General features: G+C 40.1%; 1 protein-coding gene across 18 annotated transcripts in view; it reads right to left on the bottom strand.

Moving 5' to 3' along the window:
* Window positions 1-26,322, bottom strand: part of nrxn3a (neurexin 3a) — a 329,043-nt gene that overhangs the window by 18,178 nt on the left and 284,543 nt on the right. For all 18 annotated transcript variants that reach the window (XR_009708171.1, XM_061233256.1, XM_061233271.1 and 15 more), the window contains 2 exons: window positions 24,203-24,292; window positions 22,156-22,463 (listed from right to left, as the gene is read on the bottom strand). Coding sequence is in view for 17 of the 18 variants with exons in the window: in XM_061233256.1 (XP_061089240.1) it covers window positions 22,156-22,463; window positions 24,203-24,292 (398 nt within the window). In the remaining variant the exon portion in view is untranslated. The remainder of the gene's footprint in view (window positions 1-22,155; window positions 22,464-24,202; window positions 24,293-26,322) is intronic.

The following is a 26,322-nucleotide window of genomic DNA, read 5'->3' as shown; positions in this document are numbered from 1 at the left end:
ATTATGAGCAAAAAACATCAAGTAACAAAATAAAATCAACACATTTGCCTGCTTAACATCAGTTTAAAAGTTAAAAGCACACTAAACACGCAAGCAAACACCAGCACTGCATCTATTTTATTCCCGTTCATAACTTGGCCATCAAACGGCCTCCCTCTTGAATACTGACAGCAGGTAAATCTATAAATTCAATACACTGCGAATGAGGTCAAATCCCACTGCCAGATGGACTGCATCCTACTGCTGCCGGCTTTCCATAACTGTTATTGCAGCAGATGTGCTGTACATTTTCAATGAGACCCTCAATGAGGAGTCGTTGATATATGACACTGTGTTACTTTCGCTGGTGAGAAAATGGCCTAATCCACGTATTAGCAACGTGAAAATGTGTTTCTGTGGTGTGTAAGCCTTCAACACCCATGTCTTACATGGGGATTAATCTCTTCCTCACTCAAACTGGCCTGACAGTGAGGTGAAACTTAATATTGAACTGTTGGAGATTAACTAGTTTCAGTGTGCTTTCCAAAGCCCTGGAAATGCAAGGCTTCACGGTGTCCCACAGATAAGCAAATCCCCCCAAATCCTTTCAATTTATTTTCAGTCTTCAAGAAATGAAACATTATTTAAAGCACAAACATCTTCAGGAATTAATGATTGCTCATTGATTTTGCTCACCATGGTTGGGAAGACCTTACAATCACTCGGCTTTAAAGAGTAACCACCAAAAATAAAAAAAGCCAATGTCTTGTTTAGTATGTATGGATGTTGAAGAGCAAAGGACTGGTTGCATAGCAAAGAACTAATTTCCTTGAAAAACAGTGCATGAAACAGTGCATGAAATTTGAACGGCACCTCTCTTGTACATGCACAATGAATAAACAGTTCATTCCTATTTTTTCCTGCTCCATATCACTAGAAGCTTTATTTCAGCTGGCAGTCCTGAAATACTAAAACAACAAAACATTGGTTTAGTATTTCAGAAAAGAAAGCCCCGTATTTCAGTCTTTTCCAAGCCCTACATCCATTCAACTATGAACAGTAAGTTTTCAGTAAGTTTTCAGTAAGTTTACTTGAACTACAGCATGCATCATAAAGCTGACCTAATCATGACATACTGTAAAACCTAGTCATAACTGGTCATTACAGCATATCACAGTTACGACAAAATTATGGCAGTGTTATGAAGCCCTTATGTCATAAGTGTTACCCATATATCTTTCGTAATTTTCTTGGAGACTTAGGTTTGTATTCTTTTCCTAATGTTGATTTCAAGATTGTACAATGGCAGTATGTGCCAGGGTGTACTAAATAACAAAGGCTCTACAGTACACAGTATCTGATACCGCACTGGGCTAAATCTCTAGAATAAAAGCAGCTTGAATCAATAAATCAATAAGTGTATCTCCAAAGGTACAGGGAAATATAATATTAGACAGAGCATAGGTCAGCTGGCAAAGACAAATCACATAATTCTGCCAGAAGCCCCATTTATATATTTATTTATCTATTTACTTATTTATTTACCACTGGGAGAGAGAACTGAATTATTCCAGACATTCTTTAGTATGAGACTTAACTTTATGCAAAGCAGAATAATTCACGGACTGTACAATACAGAAGCTACCAGTTTAAGGTATCACGATATTTTGTGTAGAAATTTTTTTTTCAAATATTTGAATATTGCTCAGTATGCTTGATATGAAAGTGTTTATGTAACATTGAAAGCTCTGTCCATAGAGAATATATCAGTCATTTCTGCTCTTTCTTACAATTTATACAATTTATGAGACTCAATTTATCAGATCTTAACATTGACATATACTGTATATATATATATATATATATATATATATATACTGTATACTTAACCGTAACCCTAACCCTAATCATTAACAATACCAAAATTATTTATTACCTTTCAAATTCTGACACTGTGTCTGATTTGAAGATCTTTTGCTCCACAAGCAGAGCAGATGGTCAGAAAATGTCACAGTATAACACAGACTGCTCTGTGCTCTATGAATTTGTGCGTAATTACCAATACAAACAGTGCCAACACCCCGGCAGTACACACAATTATGGCACTGCAGCATTTTACAATGCAGACATGTACTGTACAGAGGACATGAAGGCAGAGTCAGCACCATAACTTGTTTTTGGTTGGCATGCATTACATTACATTACATTAATGGCATTCATGCCATTATCCAGAGCAACGTACAACAATTCCAACAGCATGCCAACCAAACATCTTACTGGACATTGTGGGATGGCCCCTAAGATCAGCTGCACTGATCAGGGTTCTGTTACGGTAGGTGTCCAATGGATCAGTTGCACACACCCTGTGAATTGAGTTTCCTTGGTCCATTGTCAGCACCCAAGCCACATACCTACCGAGACAATTATTAAATTATGTTTAAAACAGAGGCTGAACTATAAATGCACTCAAGCTATAATTAGACTGGCTTCTGTCTAAATACTTTCATGGACATCAAGCTGACTATGCTTCAGTTGGCAGTGGCTTGAATGATATCCTTTATGTGATATATTATTTGGTGATCATTAACACTATTGCAAGCATTATATTTTTATCGATATTAGTTGTATTGATGCGCGTCAATTTAGAATGGTGATTAAAGTTTTAGGCATATATGGCAAAATAATGCACACCTCCCAGCCAATCAGAATTGAGCATTAGTCATGTTTCATTGCATAATCATAACATAAACAAATAACATTATCAAATAACTGATTACAGAACTTCTCTATGGAATTTGGAAAGATATTATAAGCCCCTAAAATGGGAATAATACCGTTTTATATTTGATATGTGTGTGGTTTTAAGGGCAAATATTCAGCATTGTCAGTTATTATAAGCGTGAATACATCTTTCTCGACATGGAATGTTCTTGCTTCATTGAACATCTCATGACAATATGACAATCCAAAATAAAAAGAGTAAGGGTGTTACTATTTTTAGAAAGCTTCAATGAAACGGAATACTGACGGGGTCTGCAGGCACCAGAGTGAAAAGGATAAATTCTGTCAGAGGAGATTGAACCTAAGAAGAAGGCAGCTGCTGTAAACTTGCTGGGATGTGTCCCACTGTATTGGGCTTTAGAGCGCTGAACAGTATGGTCTCTTCAAGGTAAGCATACAAATTCTACCAGCACAGAAAAAGAAGGATATAAAAATAGCCCTGAATTGTTTTCTTTTCCTGTTTGCTTTAAATTGCAGATTGATCCTGTCCACGAGGTACCGGGCTTTAAGCCTCCATCTGAAGCCAGTGAGCTGTCGCCACGGGAGACCAGTTACGACGACGTGCCAGGGAATTTACAGGGAACGAAAATGAGAGAGAAAAGTTTCACGAGAGGTAAAAAAAATAAAAATAAAACGCAGTCCACCCTCACTGTTTCAATTGTACAAAAGTAAACAAGAAAATAAAAAAATAAAAAAATAACAATCTGTAGAGGAGAAGACAGAAACAAATCTGCTGAGAAGGATTGTCTATCCTTCCGCCTGCCAACACCCTGAAAAGTGACAAACCTCAGGAATGCGCTGAGGCCCAGGGACAAGCACTGGGCTCATTTGTGTGATGCTCTCTTCTGGTGCCTCGTCACAGCAGATGTCCCCCCTGGCTACAAAGGGAGATGGTATTTCAGGTCCAGTGCGTCGTGGATGCTGTTGGTTATTCAGCTCCATGCCTGGGGCCTGCACTGCCTATGCAAATCTGCTTAATCAATGCGCGATATTTACTGCACCTCTGCTACGAGATAACTGACAGGCTCTGCTGGCAGTGCCAGGAAATATTAACATCCTACTGGGTGCAGTGTGTAGGAGGGAGTCACAGGGTAGCAACGCGAAAAGCGGCTGGCATCTCAATTAGAAGAGGGATTATCCGCTGTGGCAAAAGTTAGGGGCAAAATGAGACAGCCTCTCCCCCATAAGCTATGATGTACATTGCCAATTACTTAGATAATAACAGAAATTGTAGCAAATTGATGATATATGCTAATAGAGAAAAGGTGGCATTCACTGCCGTAGTGGTCTCTGACAATAATGTCCTGGCCGCAGTCAACGGCATCGACAAACCTGTGATAATCAAATACTGACAATAAATCCCCAGTTTTCTTTTCTTTTTTATCACTGTCTTTTCTGTTTGTATAAACTGAGATGATAAAAAGCATTATGATCACCTTCACGGAGAAACACGCCGTGGTAAAAGACCCTGAAGTGTCAAATTCCAGCCGCCACAGTGGGCGAGTCTCCTCATGCATGTTTAATTCAGTATGTTATATAAAAACCCAGCAGTGGCTGGATAATGAATCCATGCACCGACTGATGAATGGATACACTAAAAAAGAGAAAAGCATTCTTGTATGTTTTTTGACATTTTTCGCCCATAGAGAGAGCTTGGACCTCAAGTCTGTGATGCAGTGGAAAGCCAGTGGGACAGAAAACTACATTGCTGCTGGGCTGGACAGGAACATCAGATGGCCATGGTGAAGAATAGAAAGAGAGAAAGTGCCTTAGCATAATAATGCAAATGGCTGCCCCGTCTTCTGAGAAAGAGGAAAAACAACTAATACTGCAGCCCCCCATTCCTCACTGTCACAAACATTCATTCAAAACCATCTTCCTTCAAGCATTTGTTTTCCCTCAAACCATGTAGCAATTACAATATTTAGTTATATACTATTATTGTTGCTGGTGTATGAACAGAGCTCCTTTATGTATTTTACATAAAATATGCTCTCTTTTGGGAACACAAAAAATGTCTCTGCCAGCGCTGACCCCTTAAATAAAATGACTAAAACATAACTACAAAGTAATTCAAGGGAACATGTCGTGTTCATTATTTTAATACTCACTGAATAAATTAACTGAGGTCAGCTCAGCGCATTTGCAGCTACATTTTAGCTGAAAGCTTACTGATCATGGCACAAATAATTTGAAATACCAAAAGCTATTGTGAAAGAAAGCCTGCATATGGCCTGGCAGTATTATCAAGTAATTACATGGAGAAATACAGACTCCAAATCAGTACAAAACTGATAGCTTTGACTGAATGAACTACCAAACTCATCAGTTTCAAAGCTTGGTGTGAATCATAGTAGCTAAACTGGGAATTGTCTATTGACAAGGCACACAAATTCCAACTAAAGGATGTGACTTTGTACACTTTTGATACATGAAAATAATAACATAGCTACAAATTAATGGAGAACTCTATACACTATGAAGACATTGAAAAATGTCTATGTCTAAGTGCACAAAATAATGTTATCATTTCTACACAAATCAAATGCTTTGGAATAGTAATTTAACATGCCTGATATTTCATTTTACCACAGTCAAACTGTACAAAAAATCTTGAATGACTGTACAGCACAAGACTATAGTATTGTCAAAATATGCTGTCGATTTAAGTCTTTTCGGTGTCATGTGGCAGCACAGATTTAACATTTTCCCTCATATTTTGACAGGTGGTAGACTTACCCTGTTAGAAATAAATCCTACAGCAAAGGATTCAGAGCCATTCCCATGTAACAAGGTGTGAGATTCCAATCTAACTCGAGAGGTTGCAAACTCCCTGTAGAGGTTCATAGCTCTCAATGGCTTCAAAAGGTGTGAAGGTGCAATTGCACATGGATCAGTGTAACAGCTATCAATAGAATCCCTGAGTGCATCTATGTGAATCTGACACTTCCAAAATCACAGGACGGACCAAAAGAGAACTGAGACACAATTCTATCTTCTTCACAGCACTGACACCATGACATATTATTCAAGTGTACAAAGTTATTTAAAAAGTGCCTTGCACGTGGAAAATATGTGAACACACCATTGCCATATGGGATAACATAAACATTTCTAGATAAATTGCATTTGCCTGTAACTTGCTGATGCAGCGTGCCACATTTCAAACTGAAGGATGAATGCACTTTCCTTCAAGAATTTGTTACCCTATTTTCTAAAGGTGATCGCCAACTAATTTCAAGGTTCTGCCATTTTGAATGGAAGTAACCTGTCGAACAGAATGGCAATGCATCATGAGAGACTGGTCTTTGAAAATGTGTAATCTCCAGACTTTAAACATCTTTAAACTTCAGGCAGAGTTGTACATTTTATCAGATGGTTTGACCACAAGGGAAAAATGTAGAAAAAAGAATACCAAGAAAAATGAGAATGCATGAGCCAGTAATAGCCTGACTACAAAACCAGAGAAAGAGTTTTTGTGCATTCTGATCAATGGTTTAAGAGTTCCCACTCTGAAAAATGAAATAAATATAATGCAAGATTTACAGTTGCTGCAATTTCTCTGACCCACTTTAATAGTTAATGTAACCCGACTTAATTTCAGTACCTGTAGATTTGTACATTGCTTTCATAACATAAATGTTGGAGCTCATTTTGTTTTTAAGAATTTAAGACTGCGCCTGGCCATTTCCGTTGGATAATAAATGGTCCCCCCCATTTCAGGCCACCATAGCATTTGGGTCAAATGGCTTCACAGGTGTTTCTCATTAGTCAGGTGTGTTCAATTGCTTCCTTAGTGCAGGTATAAGAGAGTTTTCAGTATCTACTCTTGATTCTAGGTTTTTGATTGCCTTTGCAGTGTATTATTGGCTTTTATTAACATGAAGACCAGGGTTGTGCCAATGAAAGTCAAGGAAGTCATTATGAGGCTGAAGTCTTACAAATCCGAAATAGGGGAGTACAAAACCAAATGAAGGAAAAACATGTCTTTGTCCCAAGGCTTATGGAGCTCACCGTATACAGTATCTATTCCTTTGCCAAAATGCAGCACTCCTCCTCACCAGGTGAACAGTGGCATTGAAACATCCACACACAGCTCCCTTGAGGTACACTCAGGGTTCAGTTATGACATGTGTTATGCTGATGCTTTGTTGGTCATGGGAATTTCAAGCTGTGCTGGAGTGAAAGCCGTCACACAGTGCAGCAAGCTCACGCTGGGGCCTGTAAACACACCGTCTCCCGGAGGGACCCTCAAATCATCCTCTGCGAAGAGGCAGTTGGCATCTGCTGATGATGTCCACTGAAATTCGCCAAAGTGGCAGGCTTCTCCTATATCCCTTGCCATTAATTGGTAGAACCTGTGAATATTTAAAATTCCCATGTAGGATAGTGGTGTTGTACCCTCGAGCAAGGTACTGTAACATGAATAACAGTATATATACTGCATATACAGCTGCAAAAATGGATACTATGCAAAGATGCTGAAAGTCAGTCTGGATAAGAGTATTGGTTAAATGCCAGTAATATATACTGGACTGTTTTATGAATTTTCTGAGCTATCATATATGCGACAACGTTGACAGTGATAAGTACAATAGGAATCCTTCTGACTGAAACCCTCACTCACTGTGTGATAATATGGCCAGTTGTGCATGGCTCCCTGGGACACCATAGTCAGACATGTTCATTTTATTTCATATCACATCACCGCATAAAGGATCTCTTTAACTTAATGTGCCACCTGCAGCCGCAACACCTGTCACTTTGACTGTTTAATGAAATAGGAAGGTATTCTAACCCATATTTCAAGGGCTATGATACTACAAACATATCTAGGCGAAGTAACCATTGAGCGATAGCACATCCACGTGTTTCACAATGGCAGAGATATTTTAACTTGGTGAATACTGTCAAATTCATGCTGCCAGATTTGGAAATTCCAGAGTTGTGTAGACTAAGACAAAAGTGTAACAACGATTAGCATTAATAATACTTAGATGGTCAGTAATTTCTATTGCCTCCAAGGCAATTAAATTCCTAGTGCTTCGTTCTTTCACAGATATTTGCGGTTCACTAGATGGCTGCAAACAAATCAATTTCATCAATTTCCATTAAGAATGACTGTTATAGCAACATGAGAAAACACCATTTGATCTCTTCTGTTTTTCAACAGATCATTTCTGCTAATACCAGAATACGATTCGACAACAAATGGAGACAGATTGAACGGCATAAAAAATAGGATAATGTTCACTGGAGAGCCTAGATATCAGTGGAGATAAAAATGGCTAATCTTTTTGATTACTTTTATGTTCATCATGCATCCAACACTGCTTACTTGCACTCAACAAAATGTATTATATAGAAACTCATAGTCTTCATAGATATATTTAGGGCATAGTTTTGCTGATCAGAACAGGATTTGCACTAGCCACATCCTGGAGCTACAGATTCATCCCCCTCCCCTCTGAACTGCATATTCTACATCCATCCATGTGGACTTTCTAGATTACCTGCGAGCTCAATACCTGAACTGTTACCATCTCAACCTATAGGCCAGCGGAGGATGGGCATCCCCCTATAGCCAGGTTCCTCTTGTGATTTCTTCCCATCAGGAATTTTTTTCTTGTTTGTTTTTCTCCTACTAGGGATTTGTTTACCTCATATGCTATTTGGGGGCTTAGGGCTGATACTTCCCATTTCTGTTTACTATGTAAAGCGTCTTTGTGAGAGTCTGCTGTGAAAAGCACTATAGAAATAAAATTGAATAGCCATTAGCATTAGCCAACTATTAGCACTAGACTTATGACAGCAGGCAATAACTGAGGCGTGCATTTGTGGATTACTCACAAACCTCATACATACCCCTTTATATTGGCTTTAACACAGACACTATGCGTTGTGTTATTTGAATTTTATCTATAAAATATTTCAAATTTTTGCTTTTTAAATGTTTGTCGAACAATGGTATTCCACAATTCCACACTAAAGAAAGAGTAACAATTCAAACTTACAGTAGCTGATAGCTCCGCATAGTGTGCAAAGTCCATATATTCCTGCTGTCTAGACACGTAAAACATAGAATAGAAATAAAATAGAGAATTATTATTGTGATGAAACAAGGTGCCAGGAAAGACTATCCCAGACAATCACTGCTTCACCTTTTTTCGATTGGGTCACTCCGGATTGGCTCTATCTTGTCCAATCTCGACTTTGACGGAATGAAAAGAAAACAGCTTGTATTACAAGGAGAATCAATGGCAGAATGGGTCCAAGCCCCTCCCTAAAGATAACACTTCTTCCCATTCAATCTCCCCAAAGAAGACAAACGATACTCTGCAACACATCCAACGATGATGCCCGCTCTTCAGCGATGTCTCAAACAGAAGTACACAAAGCGAAAGCCACTCAGCCAACAGCTTGTTATCCGCGTAAACGTACCTGCAAAATTCCCCCTTTTTCCCCAGACTGATACGGCTCGAAAAGCACGAATATTATATTCTGTTCTATTTTTTCTACCTTCCTCCTTACTGGTGTTAGCTTTAGCAAAATTGTGAATTCTATTCCCTCTTGGACGCATAACATGGTCTCGGGCGCGCACAGAACTCTAATTGCCATAAGCCATAGCAGGCAGTTGCAAACGGGGTCATTCATCTTCCCGTTTAAAAGGAAATGGTCTTTGGCCTTGATCTTTAATCATTCTCTTGGCGCCGTACACAAGGTCACCGGGGAGCTCATGACAAACAGTCACAATGAGCTCTCCCCATTGTAGCCTGGCGAAAATGAGAAGAAAATATATAGTTTGTTTCAATTACAGATTCAAATCTTAAGTGTCGTCTTTTATTACCAGGTACTGTTTAATATTGAAGTGTGGGGGGCGCAGAGAGCCGCGGAGATAAAGCGTGCTCGTCGGCGAGGAGCCTGAGCGGTGAAACGACGGGGCTGAAGTGAAGGATGAAAAAGATTAAGACACAGCGGTGACATTTAAATTACCAGCACACCGGCTTTACGCACAGTGGCTCACTCGCCAGCCGCCTTTATTAGACTAACACCTCGGAAACCTTGGGAAGACTAATTAGAAAGGCTGTGCGGAGAGGACAGAGGACTTTCAAAAAAAAGTTTCAGCTTCTGAATGTGGGAGTTTGTGCATTTCTCCAGGACTAAATGAAAGGAAAAGACCCTAGAGGTACACTTTTCATTACTAAGACATGAGAAGGGCAGGTTAAGACAGGGAATGTCTTCTTTCTATCACGGTCGAACAATGACTGTTTTAATCAGTAGACTGTTTGATTATCACTTTTAACATGCACACCCTTACAGAAATAGAATATATCCTGCAATATTTTATTACATATAACAAGCTCATAAATATTTTTGCAGTGCTTCATGCTAACTAGACATACATGCATAATTTTAGCTGTCTTCAGATATTGCACATTGTTTAACAATACTATATATATATATATATATATATATATACAATATATATATATTTACAATGTATTCCAGTATGTCTGATAGAGAAAACAAAGATTTGCCTGAGGGCACCTTCTTGTCTCTAAAGTGAAAAACATTACCACCTCTGCTCTAGCAAGTTTTAAAAGAATAGTACACTGAACGAGTGAAAATGCTTTAAATCTAACCGAATGCAAAGCACATTTTACGCGAGTGACCTTCACAGTGAGGTATCGGAGTATCTGCTTCTCATAAACCGCCCAGCGGCCCTGGGCCTTGCAGCCGTTTGTCGGTTCTGCTTACGGGTACAAAACGTCTCTTAAAAGGATCGAGTGTATTGTGATCTCAGCGCCTGGTATCATTGTTTAGTGCACGCTAGAGACTTGAGTATCTGCGAGAGAAATCTGGGCCCAGCTGCTGGGGCGGGGCGGTCTGCTCCCGGCTTTAAGAGGCCTGCCGTTTCTCGGTTTAGCGCGCGCGACGCCCGCGGTCCCCGGGACGCGCAGACGTTTCCAGGTCTCTGGCGCGGAGAGTGAGTGATCTCACCTCGGATACGGTTCTGCGCGCTCGGAGAAACCGCTGCCTAATGAAGGAGTCTACAATGGAAATGAGCACTGGGGTCACGGGAAGGGGGCACTAGATTAATTATAAACACCTCATCACCGTGTACAGTGCATTTTATTCATAGGGAGTGGAAAGAAAAAGAAGTCAGAGGACGTAACACGCTCCTTGTTAATTCATAGAAAAGATAACCTCAATTTTTATGATAATACGGGGTAAAAAAAACAACGAAATGCAATTAACATTGAGGATTAATTTATCTGTTCCACCTGGAAGCCATCCATTATATTACAGCCACTTAGCGCGCTACTGTTCCTCTCTGATCTCATTATTTGTTGCTGCTCTTTGCCTAGCGTTCATTTATCCTGTCTTATCCGGCAAAGTGGCACCCCACCTCAGCGATGGCTCCTGCGTGCGATGCCTTTGGTCATTACCCATGGAGTGGGGGCTATGCAAGCGGGCTGCTTGGGAACTTCTCACACAATCCATCCAGCAAAGTAGGGGGAAGTGGAAAGTGCTGACACAGAGAAAGTTCCTCCGTAAAACATATTTCCTCTCGCAAAGGTATGTATGTTCACACCCATGTCCCTGTAACCCTTTACTAGCACACGGTGTCAGGGAGACTGAGTAGGCTCTCAAATCAGGAGAAATCAACGCATGTCAAAAATAAATTATTTCCCCTCCCATCTACATGGTGTCAGAAAAGCCAGCAGGTAGGGCTAACATCAATCTTCCCTGACTGTTCCTGAAATAGCGGTTGATTGGATTGATTGTATTTAGATTTTTTTTTCAGTGGCACATTATAAAAATCTATCTGCATGTAAAATACATACAGTGCATTTGGAAAAGTATGCGTGCTCTAGCACTGGCCTGATGCTATCCTTTGTCAGAACACAGGAAAAACATTTACGATGCCAGGAATGTGTTGGGGGTCACCTTCAGGTCTGGGATATGTATAGAAAAATATTCATGATTTTAAGATAAGTATAGCCTATGAGCATGTGTTAGCACAGAGCAGCAGCCAAACACAGTTGTCTCAGGAAAGCCTATGAGTCTGCCCGAAGGGCATTGTAGATTTCCATATACATTTTTTGGAATGATTTGTAGATTATATGAAGTCAGGTATAATAGCTTTTTAACAAGCTACTGTGGGGTTTTGGGCACTATGCATATTTCTGCAGAGACATATTTGACAGTATAATGGAGTCAAAAGATTTGATATGCTGAGGAAAACAGAACAGCTACAACTCAGAGTTTCAAAGCACCATTTAACAACGTCATTTTTCAGAATATCTGCACCTTGTTACACATTCAACACTGTAAGTCTACATTCCCATATACATTTGATATTAAATAATACTTGGTGACACCTTGAGATAGTACATTTGTTTGATGTTCATTATAAGTTTTATTTAGGTTTCCATGACAACACTTGCCGATAATTCTGAAGTATACTGCAGTTCATCTATTCAGAACACTTTCCAAACTAGAAGTAGCATTTTTTTCAGTAGTGTTACAGCACATTGGAAAAATCCCACTGGATGACCACAAACAAAACAAGAGGTGCATCAGCAGTTTCAATGTAACTTTGCAATATTGTTAGTCCAGCAAACACATCTTCATGAACATTATATTAAAAAAAACCCTAAAATTCAAAGTTCCTCAGAAACACTCTCCCCAACCAGAGAGCTGTCCATTAAGAGCCGAAGCTTGTGGAGAGATTCTCATTTGTTGCAGCTGAAAGAAGTTGTAGCTGCTACAAATTCTGATAAATCAGGTGTGATATTTCAAAAGGTTTGCAGGTGTTTGGCCTAGCTTAGCGTTCCTTATCCTCCACCACTTGTCAGCACCTTCTGAAACGTATCAGCCTTCAACACTCCTCAGCTTCCTCCACAGAATCCCCTGCCTATGTAATTGGATTTTAAACACAACTCGGGAGAATTATTCATCTTTATTGTAATGTTGTAGTAGCCCGTTCTGCTGACACCATACTGCTTCTGCCATCAGATCACTCTTTCTGCCCATTGATGGCCTGTTTACTGTGTTGAGCAGACCGACGCAGGAATTTCTCCCTGCAAAGAGCTTCCTTTGGTCTTGGCAGCTGGGGCCTGCTGTCACGCAGGGCCAGGCCTCAAAGCTAAAATGTTGTCTTCCAAGGAGCACATGTGCTTCCAAGCTGAAAAATTTTGCAGCATACTAATGCATCCCAATTAGTAAATGGGATCCTAAATTATTTTTTTCCGGTTAGCAGACATAGATTTTCGGGAGCAAATGCTCCTAAAACGGGAGCGCTCTGGAGCCCTGAGGGTGCTGAGGGCAGTTGCGTGCAGAGGGCTCATTAACCCCCCTGCTCATATCTCTGTGGGTAGGTTACTGACATATCGCACCGGGCCATTTTCTGAACCCATGCAACGACTTGACATTTAGGATAGGAAATGAACATTCTCACCATGCAAATAGATACATCTCCTACTGAAAACCGAGCAAGGGCACTATTCAAGGAGTACCATATTTATTTTTTGGTGATTCCATGTAAATGTTCAATATAGTTTAGCAGGTGACCCATCACACTTGCAAAATGCCAAATGAGGCCAAATTAATAGCTTGTCACAGAACTAACATTAAGGAAGACAAGAAATACTTAGATTAATCTGCCTTTTATAGAGGGAGAGCTTAAGAACTGGCACTGCTAACTAATGACGAAACATTAGCGGAACATGAAATGTGGGGTGAGCTCCCAGTATAATTTTTCCATTGTAATTCTCTTATTTATGCAGATGAATGTAATTGCTCACGACACGCAGTAAAACAATCAGACTGAAGCTTTGTTATGGCTAAAAGCTACACATTACCTTTGAGAAAACACATTTACAGAAAGTCCAGAGTAGAGAGATTTCCAAAGGGAAAGAACTGAATTATTACCAACACTCCACAAACAAGTCTATAAGCAGCTGTACGAAGCAATAAAACACTTACACTAAATTTCACTGTGACATCAAAGGGAATTTGAAAGCATTTACATACACTGGCATACACCCTGTGTGTCAGCACCAAACAGGCAATTAGAAGTGGCCTTAATATATAGGGATGATAAATCTCCTGGTGCCCCATTACTTTCATTAGTGCTTTAAATCAACTCATTCGGCGTGTTTTGACTTCAGGCTGAGCTGTTTGTTTTCCCGATGTCAGCACACTGCATTACCACAGCGAAGGACAGAAATGTCGATGGATCTCATCATGCTTTTAATATGTACACATTTTTTCAGATCATGACCACACAAATTCCCTTTTTCGCTGCCACCTGAACAAATGCTTTAAGGCTACAGGGCAACATTGGCTCAGGAGGTAAGAGCAGTCGTCGGACAGTTTGAAGGTTGCCGGTTCAATTCCGCCCTTGGTGCGTAGAAGTATCCCTGAGCGAGACACCTAACCCCCAATTGGAGGAACCTTACATTGGGTGTGAGCGTGTGTGAATGGGTGAATGAATTGTGCTGTGCTTTGGATAAAGGTGCAGACAATTTATTCTAAGCACCAAGTCTTCAACCTCATCTGGAATTACATTGCCCACACACACCGGTGCAGTGTAATTTTAAACCAGGACTCTCAGGACACAGCTGCGGCCAGTCTTTTCTCCGATCAGCCTGGGATGAATAGGCGGGCAGGACGAGACTGGACACTGCAGGCAAAAATAAGCACTCCGCATCCCAGACAGTGGCACACAGACTCCCTTGGGGCAGAGCGAAACCAAAATCTACAATGTGGGCTGAAAGGAAACATTGTGTGCATGTAAATTACTGTGAATGATATGATACGTTTGGAGGACTGTAAATAATATCTACAGAAATGCAGGAGATATTGTATGCTATACCATAGACTAGCACACAAAGCGGTTATGAGACAGAATAAGGTACGAGATGGAAATGTACGTCTACTTAAGTGTTTGGAATAGAGACAGGCTACACCTTGGAATCCCACAGTAACATATCCAAATAATTGATAGGGGACAATTATGGGATCATGCGCTGTCGTACAACAGATATCATTACTATCATTAGAATTTGGAAAAGCTTATTCAGGGGTATTTTGGTGGTACAGGCCAATTCTTGGGGCAAACAAAGGGGACTACGGACCCACCTGGGGGGGGGGGAGAAACTGCTTAACAGTTCTCCTGGTACCATAAACTGTATGGTATTGCTAAACTTGTTTGTGTGTTATCCTTAGCTATATGTTATCTTGTGTGTAGCTCCTGGTACTAAATGCATTCATATTTTCTTCTCCAAACCTAACCAATGATTATCTATAGAAATAAACCACCACTTTTACCTTAACTCTGTTTTAATGTTGTGATGCTTTGTAATAGCACCTTTCCTCTCAAATTATCCCAAACATTATGGTTAATAGTTAATAGAGTTAGATAATTTTTTTCAGTTTAGAGTTGGTGATGCCCCCCCAAACCCTCCCAAAAATGAATAAAAATAAATAAATATAAGGATATATATATATATATATATATATATATATATATATATATATATATATATATATATTTATGATTTGTGTGTTGTCGCCAATTAACAGAATCGGTTAATAATTTCTAGTCCTCAACACTTGGAGGGAACGTACTGGATCTCTTTCACAAGCAGTATTGCAGGTTCCAAAGTTGTTTGCTTGTAAGTCTGTTGTGATGCTCGGTCCCCAGGCAGCCATTTCACACACATTTCACTGCACAGAGATCTGTATCTATATATACGGAAAGCAGCCGGCGCTGGATACAGTATGTATCTCCGCTCTGACATTTAAGACCTAGGGTTAATCCTAAACATTAAATGGTCTGAGAGCTCATCAGTATATGGAATAGATTTATCTGAGCCCCTCTGCTATTACTGCCCCATAAATTGACACAATAACACTTTTACTGTGCGCAGTAAAGGCCTGTTAAATGAACACATTACATCATGCACACACACAGTCGGCCTCTGAAAGCAAATAAATGCCATACACGGGTGAACTCTTTTTGCCTTCCACTCCAACCAAATGTTTTATATGTTCGCTAAGTAATATTTGGGGTTTAGGGTGAGTATAACTGAGCCCATCATTTTATGTATACTTTTTTTATCATAATGCATTGATGGGCACACCATACAGTATCTTTCATACCATTTTACCCAGACAAGACAAAACGATCTGTTCTGGTTATTAATAATGCTGAATTTGAGATGAGGGTAACTGAAAGCATCCAAAGCAAAACTAATGTGGTAATCAAGGTTCTCATTCCAGCATGAGATCTGTTTCGCATTGAAACTTGGGAAACAAGCAGATAACACTTTGACCCGAGAACCCAGTGTAACAGAACCTGTCATTTTACTTTCCATTTCCCCCCCCAGTAGTGTACGCTCAACGGGGAGGACCATCGAGAGGTGCCTGCACCCTAAGGCTAATGTATGTCCCTCATACGAAATACTAGCAGACATACCACACAGATACAATCGAACCCCATCGCCTCACCTCCCGCTGCGCTTCTCCAAGGACGAAGCAAACAGAAAAGTGTTACCTTACCACACAGAAAGACCAAAATCGCTCAATTATACATCAATTATTAAAGATTTCTAACAATTTACCAATGTACTCCCTTCTCAGTTTTCACGATATATTCTACAATGCCATCAAAGGAATACAGAATAAAATAAGACTTGTTCATCTGACAATTTATAAGTACAATCAGTTAAAGTTACAACAGCAACATTCCATGAACCCCCGCACACCCATGCACATGAACACAATTACAGTGTTTACAAGCACAATTCGTCTGTTTATTCACAGTCCTCTGAAACCTCTACATAGTTAAATGCATGCACATGAGTTAATACAGTTTTGAATACAGTATAATGGCATCATTCTACAGCATTAGGCTTTCAAGACTTTGTAATGTCTATGACTCTGCCTTGAGCCTTGCAGACAGCAGAGCTCTACTTCAAACCGGGTCACACTTATATTTACACAAGACGTACTACTAAAAAACCAATGCCTTGACCCACACTTATGTATGTTTCACACATGATTAGTTACCATGACACCCTTGAACATCATCTCAGTCTGCTAAAAGATTACATTGCAGTGCTCTCTCACCCTTTCAAGTATGCCCTACAGTAATTTGTGTGGTTACATCGGAGTCCATTTTGAGACAGGCGGTACTCATTCGGTCTTCTAGAGAACAGGACATTTTGAAAGTAACAAATGGACCTACAGTACAGGCAAAGACAGGTAGAATCAATACTGAAAAACTGCCCACATAATCAGCGTGCGCTATTCAGTGTCACGCAGAAGCATCTGAAATCTTCTGTAAAATGAACGAGCTCATCAGACTTTCTATTTGTGCTGCTCTGCATGGTCCTTCGGCCCTAACAGGACATGTGAAGCATGGCTTCATCTGTCTCCCTCGATCTATAATTAGGACGCCACACATCTCTCCGCCTGGGAGAACGCATCACTCTGACTTCCGGAAGGTCAACAAAAAGAGGTGTGAGAATCATGAAACATTGACCAAACTAATCTTTCGTTCTCCCGTCCTCCCCAGGTTCTGCTCTTTACGCCAACACCAACGCCAGCGCCAGGAGTTTGACGTTCTGACCTGATCGATACGGCACAGCCACAAATCTTGCCGTACTTCCTGAAGGAAAGGATGCGTGAAGATGCCTGGGAAGCAGTGAGAAGTTGCTTGGAGCATGTTTTTCAAACGTGTGTATTTACCATAGCTGTCTAATGTGCCAATATGCAAGCTTCTACTGCACTACTGCACATTGTTAGTTACGCATATTTCACATTCCTCTCGACTGCTTTTTGTGTCCATATATTAGCACAGACATTGGGTTTATCATATTTCCTCACAGTTTTTACAATATTTCCTTAATTTGTGAAAAGTGGTGTTCCCCAAATCCCAACTTTCTTTGTTCTTTTCTTTCCTTTCTCTTTCTTAATTAAGGAGAAAACAATGAAATGACCTTGTTCCATTTTCAATGGATACTAACGGCACAAATCTGATATAAATAGATGCATCCCCGAACACTTCAGACACAACGCTGGGGATTGCATGAAATTATTTCCAAACGGTGACAGGCAGCTTGTTTACTGATCCTGTTTGAAGGAATTAAGACGGAAAAGCAAACATGCTTGCTGACCCGCCAGGAAACACAGTCTTAATGAGAATTCCCCAGCCACTTCCACACACCCACCTCCCAATCCTTCATTTACAAGCTGCTCGCATTCCTCTCCTTGGAAAAACTCGGAAAACAAGGAAAAGTTGCTGCAAGGCTAGCCATCACACAACTAATATCCTACACTAATAATAACATCACACACTAATAGAAGAGCTACAGCGTATTTGGTTGCCAAAAATTATACTTTTTATATACTGCAAAATGTGACTGAACTAAAACTTAAGAAATGAGTATGTTAACAACTGGATACACACATCTCAATATCCATATAGATTGGATTTTTTATATTTTTTATTCCAAATAGCTTTGAACCCCCCTGCAACACAGTACAAAGTATGCTATACTTGCTGTTTTCTAAAATGAATTGCCCATATGAGTTATTTTACTGTGGTTTTGTGATGGAGAGTTGACGGAAAACATTCTGACTTGATAAAAGAAGCAACACAATATCGGGTGAGTAAACTCATCCTCACTGTTCACTAGGGTTGAGAAAGAAAACAGTTTTAACTGCGAGATGAATATGGTAGATGCCAGTAAATATATTCATACGCTTCCCAAAAAAAAGTGGTGTAAAGTACAAGAGAATTAGTCATCGCACTTTAGGGTGCATGATCAAAGACAGAACAGACTGTTAAATGTGTAAAACTTAAAGAAGTTGCAGTGGAACAGCCGGCAGCACGCTGGAAAAGCGTGATTACGGTGCACGAGTTATCTAATATTTGTCACACAGAGATGAGTCTGAGTGGGTGAGTATGAGAACGTGCTGGAAGCATCTGTGGGTGTGTGATCACGGGGAGCAAGGAACGACTCCGATTCATAATACGCCATTTTATTTCTTCAGGCTGCCAGCTTGCCGGTGCACTGCCTTAATGGAACTAGACAGTCTCCTCAATGCAAAACAGAGACCATTTGGGACACAGTATTTTTTTTTTTTGTCAACAAAGCCTGATTTTTAAAAACAAGGATGTCGCACCATGCTTATGTCTGTGACGCTTAACCGAATAATCTTATCTAATAGTCTTTAACATAAAAAAATGTTACGCATTAATGTGTGTGTTTATTGAAATGATGTGTCTAAATACACAGCGTATGATTGTGAGAGCGAATATAAACTGTAGCTAATGAAATGCCTGTACACATTGCTTCCCAGTAATTGCACAGTCACTGACGGCGGCCCTAGGGCAAAATGGATTTATCTGTCCATCCGTGAAAACATTAAAATCTTTCTCAAAATGTGTTTTTCAGACGTTTTTGGTGGGTGCGGTATTTTCAGTTTGACAAGTTATTTTATATTTAATACTCATACCCCAGTTAAATAATTGACGGTAATTTGGGATTGAGCATGTTTTTTTAGTTTTTTTTGTATTACAGAAAAATCTGAATAAAAAATGTCACATGTTATATGTAATTTTTTATACTATTTATTTATACTATTTGTAAAAACTGTGTTATTGCTATATTTTTTCCCCTGAAATAGTACAGTAACTGTGCACACCATAGCACAAATAGTTTTAGAACCAACTAACCTCAAATTTACTAATCCAGTATTGTTATCTAAACTGCTTTGGCCATTCTTGATCAAAGGCAAATATTATGCCACTTTTGTGTAGAAGTAGCATTTTGCTAAAATGTTGCAGGGCCAGTAGTTCATACTATATAGTATAATAAAGTGTCGGCATTAAGCCCAAATAAATGCCCAGAGGCCGTGTTCACTTTTATGAAGCCATTTCATTGTTACATGTGTCCTTTTTATGATTTCCTGATTTATTTATTTTTTGTCTTGAAACATCTGCCAATTCAAATATGATTTGCATTTCCTTTGTTCAACATCTTGAGACTGATGGGAGATGAATAGATTTGCAGTTTCTGAAGGAAACTGGTCATTGCACTCCCAAGAGAGAGTGCCATCAGAAATATCCCTCTCTACAGGGTGATATTACTAATAAAAAGGGGACAGGAACCCTTCAAAGGCTGAGAAAACAGCTCTTCACCAGGGTCAGGACAACAGGACGTTAAGTAACATTTCAACCCATGTCCTGAAAACGCCTGTAGTTTTCTTTTAAAATTGTGTTCCGCAGTTGGAAGCTGATGTGACCTAAGAAAAGCTTTTTTCCAGGGAACGACATAACAACAACAAAAAATAAAACCACCGTGATAAATTTCAGTTAAGCCTTGGTCTTTCAACACGAGGGAATTTCATGAAAATCAATTAGAGGGGTGAGAGAAAAACATTTTCATAAACAAACGAGGGGTAGGCAGCAGGCTGGTTTTGCATGTGCGGTGTGTGGCGAATCGCCCTGTCTATCCTCCACACCAGGGCGGGACCACGATGAGCTGGAGCAGGCTGCCCCGGCCCTCGCCGACCGCACCGTACACACCGGGCCCAGGCAGACAGATATTGTTTTCAGCATGAGGAGTTCTAATTATTTTGCATTTCCACAAGTGCCTGTGTGATCTGTTGCTGTGACCGTACATCATGGCGGTGTTGGAGGAATAAAAGTCTTCCCGCCTCTTCTTGGCAGATGGTCGGAGGAGAGTTATGGCTTTAATATCGGGAGCGCCAGGTCAATCTGTTCTCCAGTGCCTATGAAATGGCCAGCGTAATTATATTTTGCCAAGCCCCAGACATTTATTGGCTCACAGTTAAAGTGTATTTGCAAAGTGCTCTGTTTTGCTGTCGAGAGAGCGGGTATCTGTCTGTGAAAAGTGCAGAAAATGGGACAATTTTGTTTCGTTTTCGGCAGGACAAGCAGAAAAAGACTACGTGTGTAGTCTACTGTACATCTGGAATGAAAAGTTGATTTTCTCATTGTTATGCTTGCAAAGAAACAAAGCCAAGAAATCTACTCTAAAATAGGCTGAATTAACCCAATCAAACAACGGATAAGGGAATCTAACTAACCTAAAGTACTGTTACAACTATTCGTTTTACAACACAAGTTCATTAAATGGCATAAAATTGATATCACTTGCTGCACCTTTGCATTTTAAGCTGCAGCTATAGTCAAATCTATTTCTGTCCATCTTTGACACTGAATGAAGATTTCAAATTAGGTGGTTGGAATACAGGTGCCAGACGGTCTGGTCGGACCGTGTAAAACAGAAATGACTCACTGCTCTAGCTGCAATGAAAGCTTTACCTGACCTCTGCCAAATGAAAATGTAGGCACCTGTTAAATTGCCTGCTTAGGCTGAAAACATTTGCTTTGCATATGCATTGCCCGCCCACACCTGTACATGAGTAAAGCACACATTCTCACCAATTTGGACTTGCTCCAATGTGAAGGCACTGCCTTATACCAGCCCAAAAACAGATACATAGTCCAAACCAATGCAGTAGTATAACTCAACATCCCTCTGTTGTATTACTGTAAATACAATCCTCAATTACATCTGAAATCTCAAGTGTGCAACAGGCAGATTTTATGGAAATTCAATATTCTTTGGACAATTGCCCATGGCTCACAACATTTTCCAACGAAATTAGTATAATAACATAACACAAATAAGCAACCACTCTCTCAATCTGAATACCAGTATGAAGCAACCGACACACAATTTAGATGTAGATTAAAAGTTACTTTATGTTTTTTCCATAATTCTTTGAACCATTTTTCATGGATCACAGTATTTCATAAATCGTTGAATGCATGCCTAACACGTACCCTATGTGACCCTATGTCCTACAGTACATGTGCAAATTACAACAGGAGGTTTATACTGCATCTTACACAGTGTAATTGTAGCATGTGGTAATGGGTGTTTGTTGATTCAAGCTAGTGTCAGGATTGAAAGGGGTGATGATTTGTGATATTATGTTATTATACTAATCTAGGTTGGCATGCAGCAGTGCTGGTGTAATTCTTGACCGGGAACCATACAAGCAGGAGAGGACACACATGGATCTCCTACAGGCCAGGATGGGAGGATGGGCATCCCCCTATAGCCGAGTTTCTTCCAATCGGCTAGTTTTTTCTCACCACTATTTGAGGGTTTTTCTCCCCACTGGGGAGTTGTTTACCTCATATGCTATTTGGGGGTTTAGGGCTGGCATGTTTTCCCCCCTTCTGTCACTCTGTAATGCATCATTGGGACAGTCTTCAGTGAAAAGCACTACTGTATACAAACACAATGTAAGTGAACTGAAAGAAAGCAGGGGCGATACCTGGATGGTGGGTGGGGAGCGGTGCTTGCGGGTGGTGGTGGTGGACATGGTGGTGGTGGTCTCGATGAAGGTTGTGGACATCTCGGGGGGCACCGAGGTGGTGGTGGCCGACCCCAGGACCGAGGGCACGTCGCCCACCAGGCGCACGCTGCCGTTGATCTTGATGTTGGGGTTGCCCTCGGCGGCCATGTTGAGGACCTTCAGGCCGTTATAGTACAGACCCGACAGCTGGCCCTGGAAGGGCCTTTTGCGGTCGTTTCCCCCGATCGTGATGGTGGCCTGGGTGTTGAATATTGTTAGCTGCCGGCCTAGGAGGGAAACGGGAAGGGAGTAACTCAACAAACAGCATAACGTCTGAGGTGGGCAGTTGATTTAGAAAATGCATATGATATAATTGGCCTGGTGTTCAGCGAATATACATGAGGTTTCTGGTTTCACTGTTCTTTTAAAACAGCTATTACCTGTATGAACCGGTCATTAAGCCCTCCAACAAACCAAAAACAAAGGTTCCTTGCCATCTGTTACAAGGGCAAAAGGCTGAGAGCGCAGAGAATGCCTTAAAGGCCGTGGAGAATAACATGTAAACTGGGCTGATCGGGCACGCTCATCAGACAGTCTGCAGAACACAGCGGCCGGAGGTGCAGGTACCGCTGTCAGGTGTGCGTTGGGCCATCTCCCTCTAAAGGTCATCATTTCCTACAGTCATTTCCATTATTATGCATTCTAAATGAAAAGGTGGCGTGAACGGGAAAGTTCATGTGCTCAACAGCACCTTTGGGGGCCCTTCAAAACAGGGATGAAAGTTAAGGCTAGATTTTTTATCACAACTTTAACCTGGAAGAGGACAACAAAGACTGTAAGTGTTCTGGTACCTGCTCACCTGTAAACTGTTCAATAATGCACGGGCTACTGAAAAATGTAGAGTGATACATATAAACAATTCCTGTTTATCTGTTTGATAAAATACCAAAGGAATGATTTTGCATACCTTTTTTTGACATTACATTAGTTTTTTTTTACAAAACAGCACAAAACAAACTCTCATAGGTTCATGTTTGCAGTAAGGGTTAATGAAATAGTTACATTTAAAAATGAATAAAATTTGTTTCTAGAAAGGGTTAATAATTATTACAGAAAATATATTCAGTTTAATTGTAACTATATGAGCATTTTGTATGAAACACAGTTACAGGTTGTAAATAATGTGCTTGACTACTTGTTGCCCTTTAGCAAAGCCATTTCCTCAACTGTGCAATTTGAAATAGGAATACTATCAAATTTAATCAATAAAAACACTTATTCCAGGTTTAATAAAAATGTCACATAGCATAATTAACAACTCCATTACATTTTTGGCACAAAGCAATAAAATCAAATCACAGAAAAAAAGAATGTAGATTCATGCATGTAAAAGTTGTAATGGGATTGGAAGCTGGCTTTAGGTTTAGACTGTTAAAGGGACTTTATAATCTACTTAAGGAGGTTTAGCAATGACCTTTCAATGAATTTTATAATGAAATTAGCCCATACTTGAAAAGCATGCAGTATAAGTACTATCTTAACTGTACTACTGCTAATATCTGACATATGGGATTAATATACTGTAAATATAGTACAGTAATACTCTCATCCTGTTAGACTAGAGGGTATCCATGACAACTGCTTTTCTTTGATTTAAGTTTATTGACAGCTTTTAACTCAAATCATTTTAAACATGCTGCAAAATGTATGCATATATAAATATATTAATATTTAAACACATGTTCACATGGACACATAAATAATCTAGTCCCTTTAACTGAGTTGGATGAAAATGTATTGGTATATAAGATTTAAATAATGGTAGCAAATAAAAACTACAATATAAATTAGAACAAAAATTAAGTAATTAATTTATGGGTACGAGAAAAAATGACATGGTTTTAGATTACTGACACTTTTTTATAAGCTTGATTGATTTTCTTTTAAGAACCACGGTTAACCTGAACCAAAACAATAAAACAAGCAAAATGAAAGAAAATGTACAATTTTAAAATTTAAAGATTACCTTTCTCTTGTAGCCATTCTTCTACCGGCCGGGTATATTTGAACGGGATTTTCTTATTAGCCATTTGATAGCGCTCATAATCACTGCTGCCTTTAAAGTTTAAAAAAGAAGCTTACAACATTCGGCAATGGCAACAGCACATATTCAGTTTATGCATTTATCTCTTTTCAGTCGTATTTTCAATTTTAAAAGTTGTTTAACAGTTATTGTTTTTTTGAAGATTAGAATGTATTATTATTTTAGAGTTGACGAGTTTGTTCAAATATATAAATATATATTTTGAGCAGAATGAAAAATTCTCTCCATTTCACAAGACATGTTAGAAATAAACATCAATAAAAACTATGTTAGTCCATATTCATGTGTAGAAGAATATAGACACTAGTCAGTTGGAATTAAATGAAAATGTAATTTAGGTTTATTTTTTCCATTTCTGAAACCTAATTAAAAAACAATTAGCAGTCAGACAAAACCCTAAAACATTGTAAAGATAAAATAATGTAACAGTGAAATTTCATAATTGCATTAAAAATGGGATTACCACTGGACAGCACTTGCTCATGTTCTCGACTGACAGGAAGAAAAACACAAAACAATCTTGTTCAGATATGTTGGGATTGAAATTCAAATGACACTAGTTGTCACAAGACATGGGCCTGCAATGCAAATGCACTGAGAGAAGTTAGCTTTTGCTGAGAGATTTTGAGCTTTTGCTGAGAGATGTTAGCGTTTGCTGAGAGATGTTAGCTTTTGCTGAGAGATGTTAGCTTTTGCTGAGAGATGTTGAGCTTTTGCTGAGAGATGTTAGCATTTGCTGAGAGATGTTGAGCTTTTGCTGAAAGATGTTAGCTTTTGCTGAAAGATGTTAGCTTTTGCTGAGAGCTGTTAGCTTTTGTTGAGAGATGTTGAGCTTTTGCTGAGAGATGTTAGCTTTTGATGAGAGATGTTGAGCTTTTTCTGAGCTTTTGCAACACAGGTAGAGTCCTGTAGACAACTGGTACAGATCGGGCTATTAGCGAAGCAGCGAGAGGGCCTGGGGAGGGTGGGAGCGAGGGGGAGGTGGATTTAATTTTGGGTGGGTAAGCTGCCAAGTCCTGCTGTTCCTACACCGGTGTCAAGTGGTGAAGGGAGACAGGCCGCCACAGGGCGCAGTGTGAATCAAATTCCACCGCACAGGGGAGAGGGTGTCAGGAGGCCCGCTGAAAAAGCAGCCCACCGTCCGTGTTTCACATCCAGGCAGCAGGTCGTATGCCCCCACATTATTCTACCTCCGGAGGCAGACACTCAAAACCCCTGGGTGACCAGAGCTGCTACACAATGTCACAAAACGCTTTGGGAGCAGAGTAACTTCCCACACACATAAACAATATGGATCACCTACACCTGCCCATTTGTTGCTGTTAGGGGCTGAACAGCACATCAGACGATACCATACCGTCCTCTACTTGAAGATGCATGTTGTTTTTTCACATTCAGCAATATCACTGGGCTAGCAGCATGAAATAATAATTAAAGAACAGGATGTAGCCAGATGTCTGCAGATTCATGTACCGAGCAAGGAAGTTCTTGTTTCTCTGAGCAAGGCAAGTCTTTTTCTGCCTCACAAACACAATTTGACAGGTTCAGTGGTCACAGAAAGTGAACTCACCAAACTGAGATTGGAACGAAAAAGAGTAAGTGCTTGCATTTGCTGGTAAGCAAGCGTCAAGGTCACATTCTGATTCAATACAAGCCTATGTATGTAAAAATATGAACTAAGTATAATGCAAAAATAAATCAATATAACTGAACTGTGGGGAAAGTGATGTCGTCCCGTTGTGTGCTCAGAGAGTGTGGATGCGTGATGAAGAGTTACATAAAGTGCCCTGGTTCAGCGGGAGAGACTGGGGCCCCGTTCAGCATCGCAGTAGCGGAGAGGACCCAGCACAGAGAGCGGTCTCCCGCTGTGACTGACAGGACGGCCTGCTCGGATCCTCCTGCTCTGTTCATCTACTGCTGCGACTCAGCAACGGGGCCCGCCGCTTCACACCTGCCGTGAAATCCCCCAGCCGCACCGCTACAAAGAGAAGCTGGCAACAAGATGGCAGGCTTTAAATCGCGGGAGCTGTACCGTTCAAAGC

This window comes from Conger conger, chromosome 1 (genome assembly GCF_963514075.1).
Source record: "Conger conger chromosome 1, fConCon1.1, whole genome shotgun sequence".
Lineage (NCBI taxonomy): Eukaryota > Metazoa > Chordata > Actinopteri > Anguilliformes > Congridae > Conger > Conger conger.
Note: the sequence above shows the minus strand (reverse complement) of the source record. Positions and strands in the feature narration are given on the sequence as shown.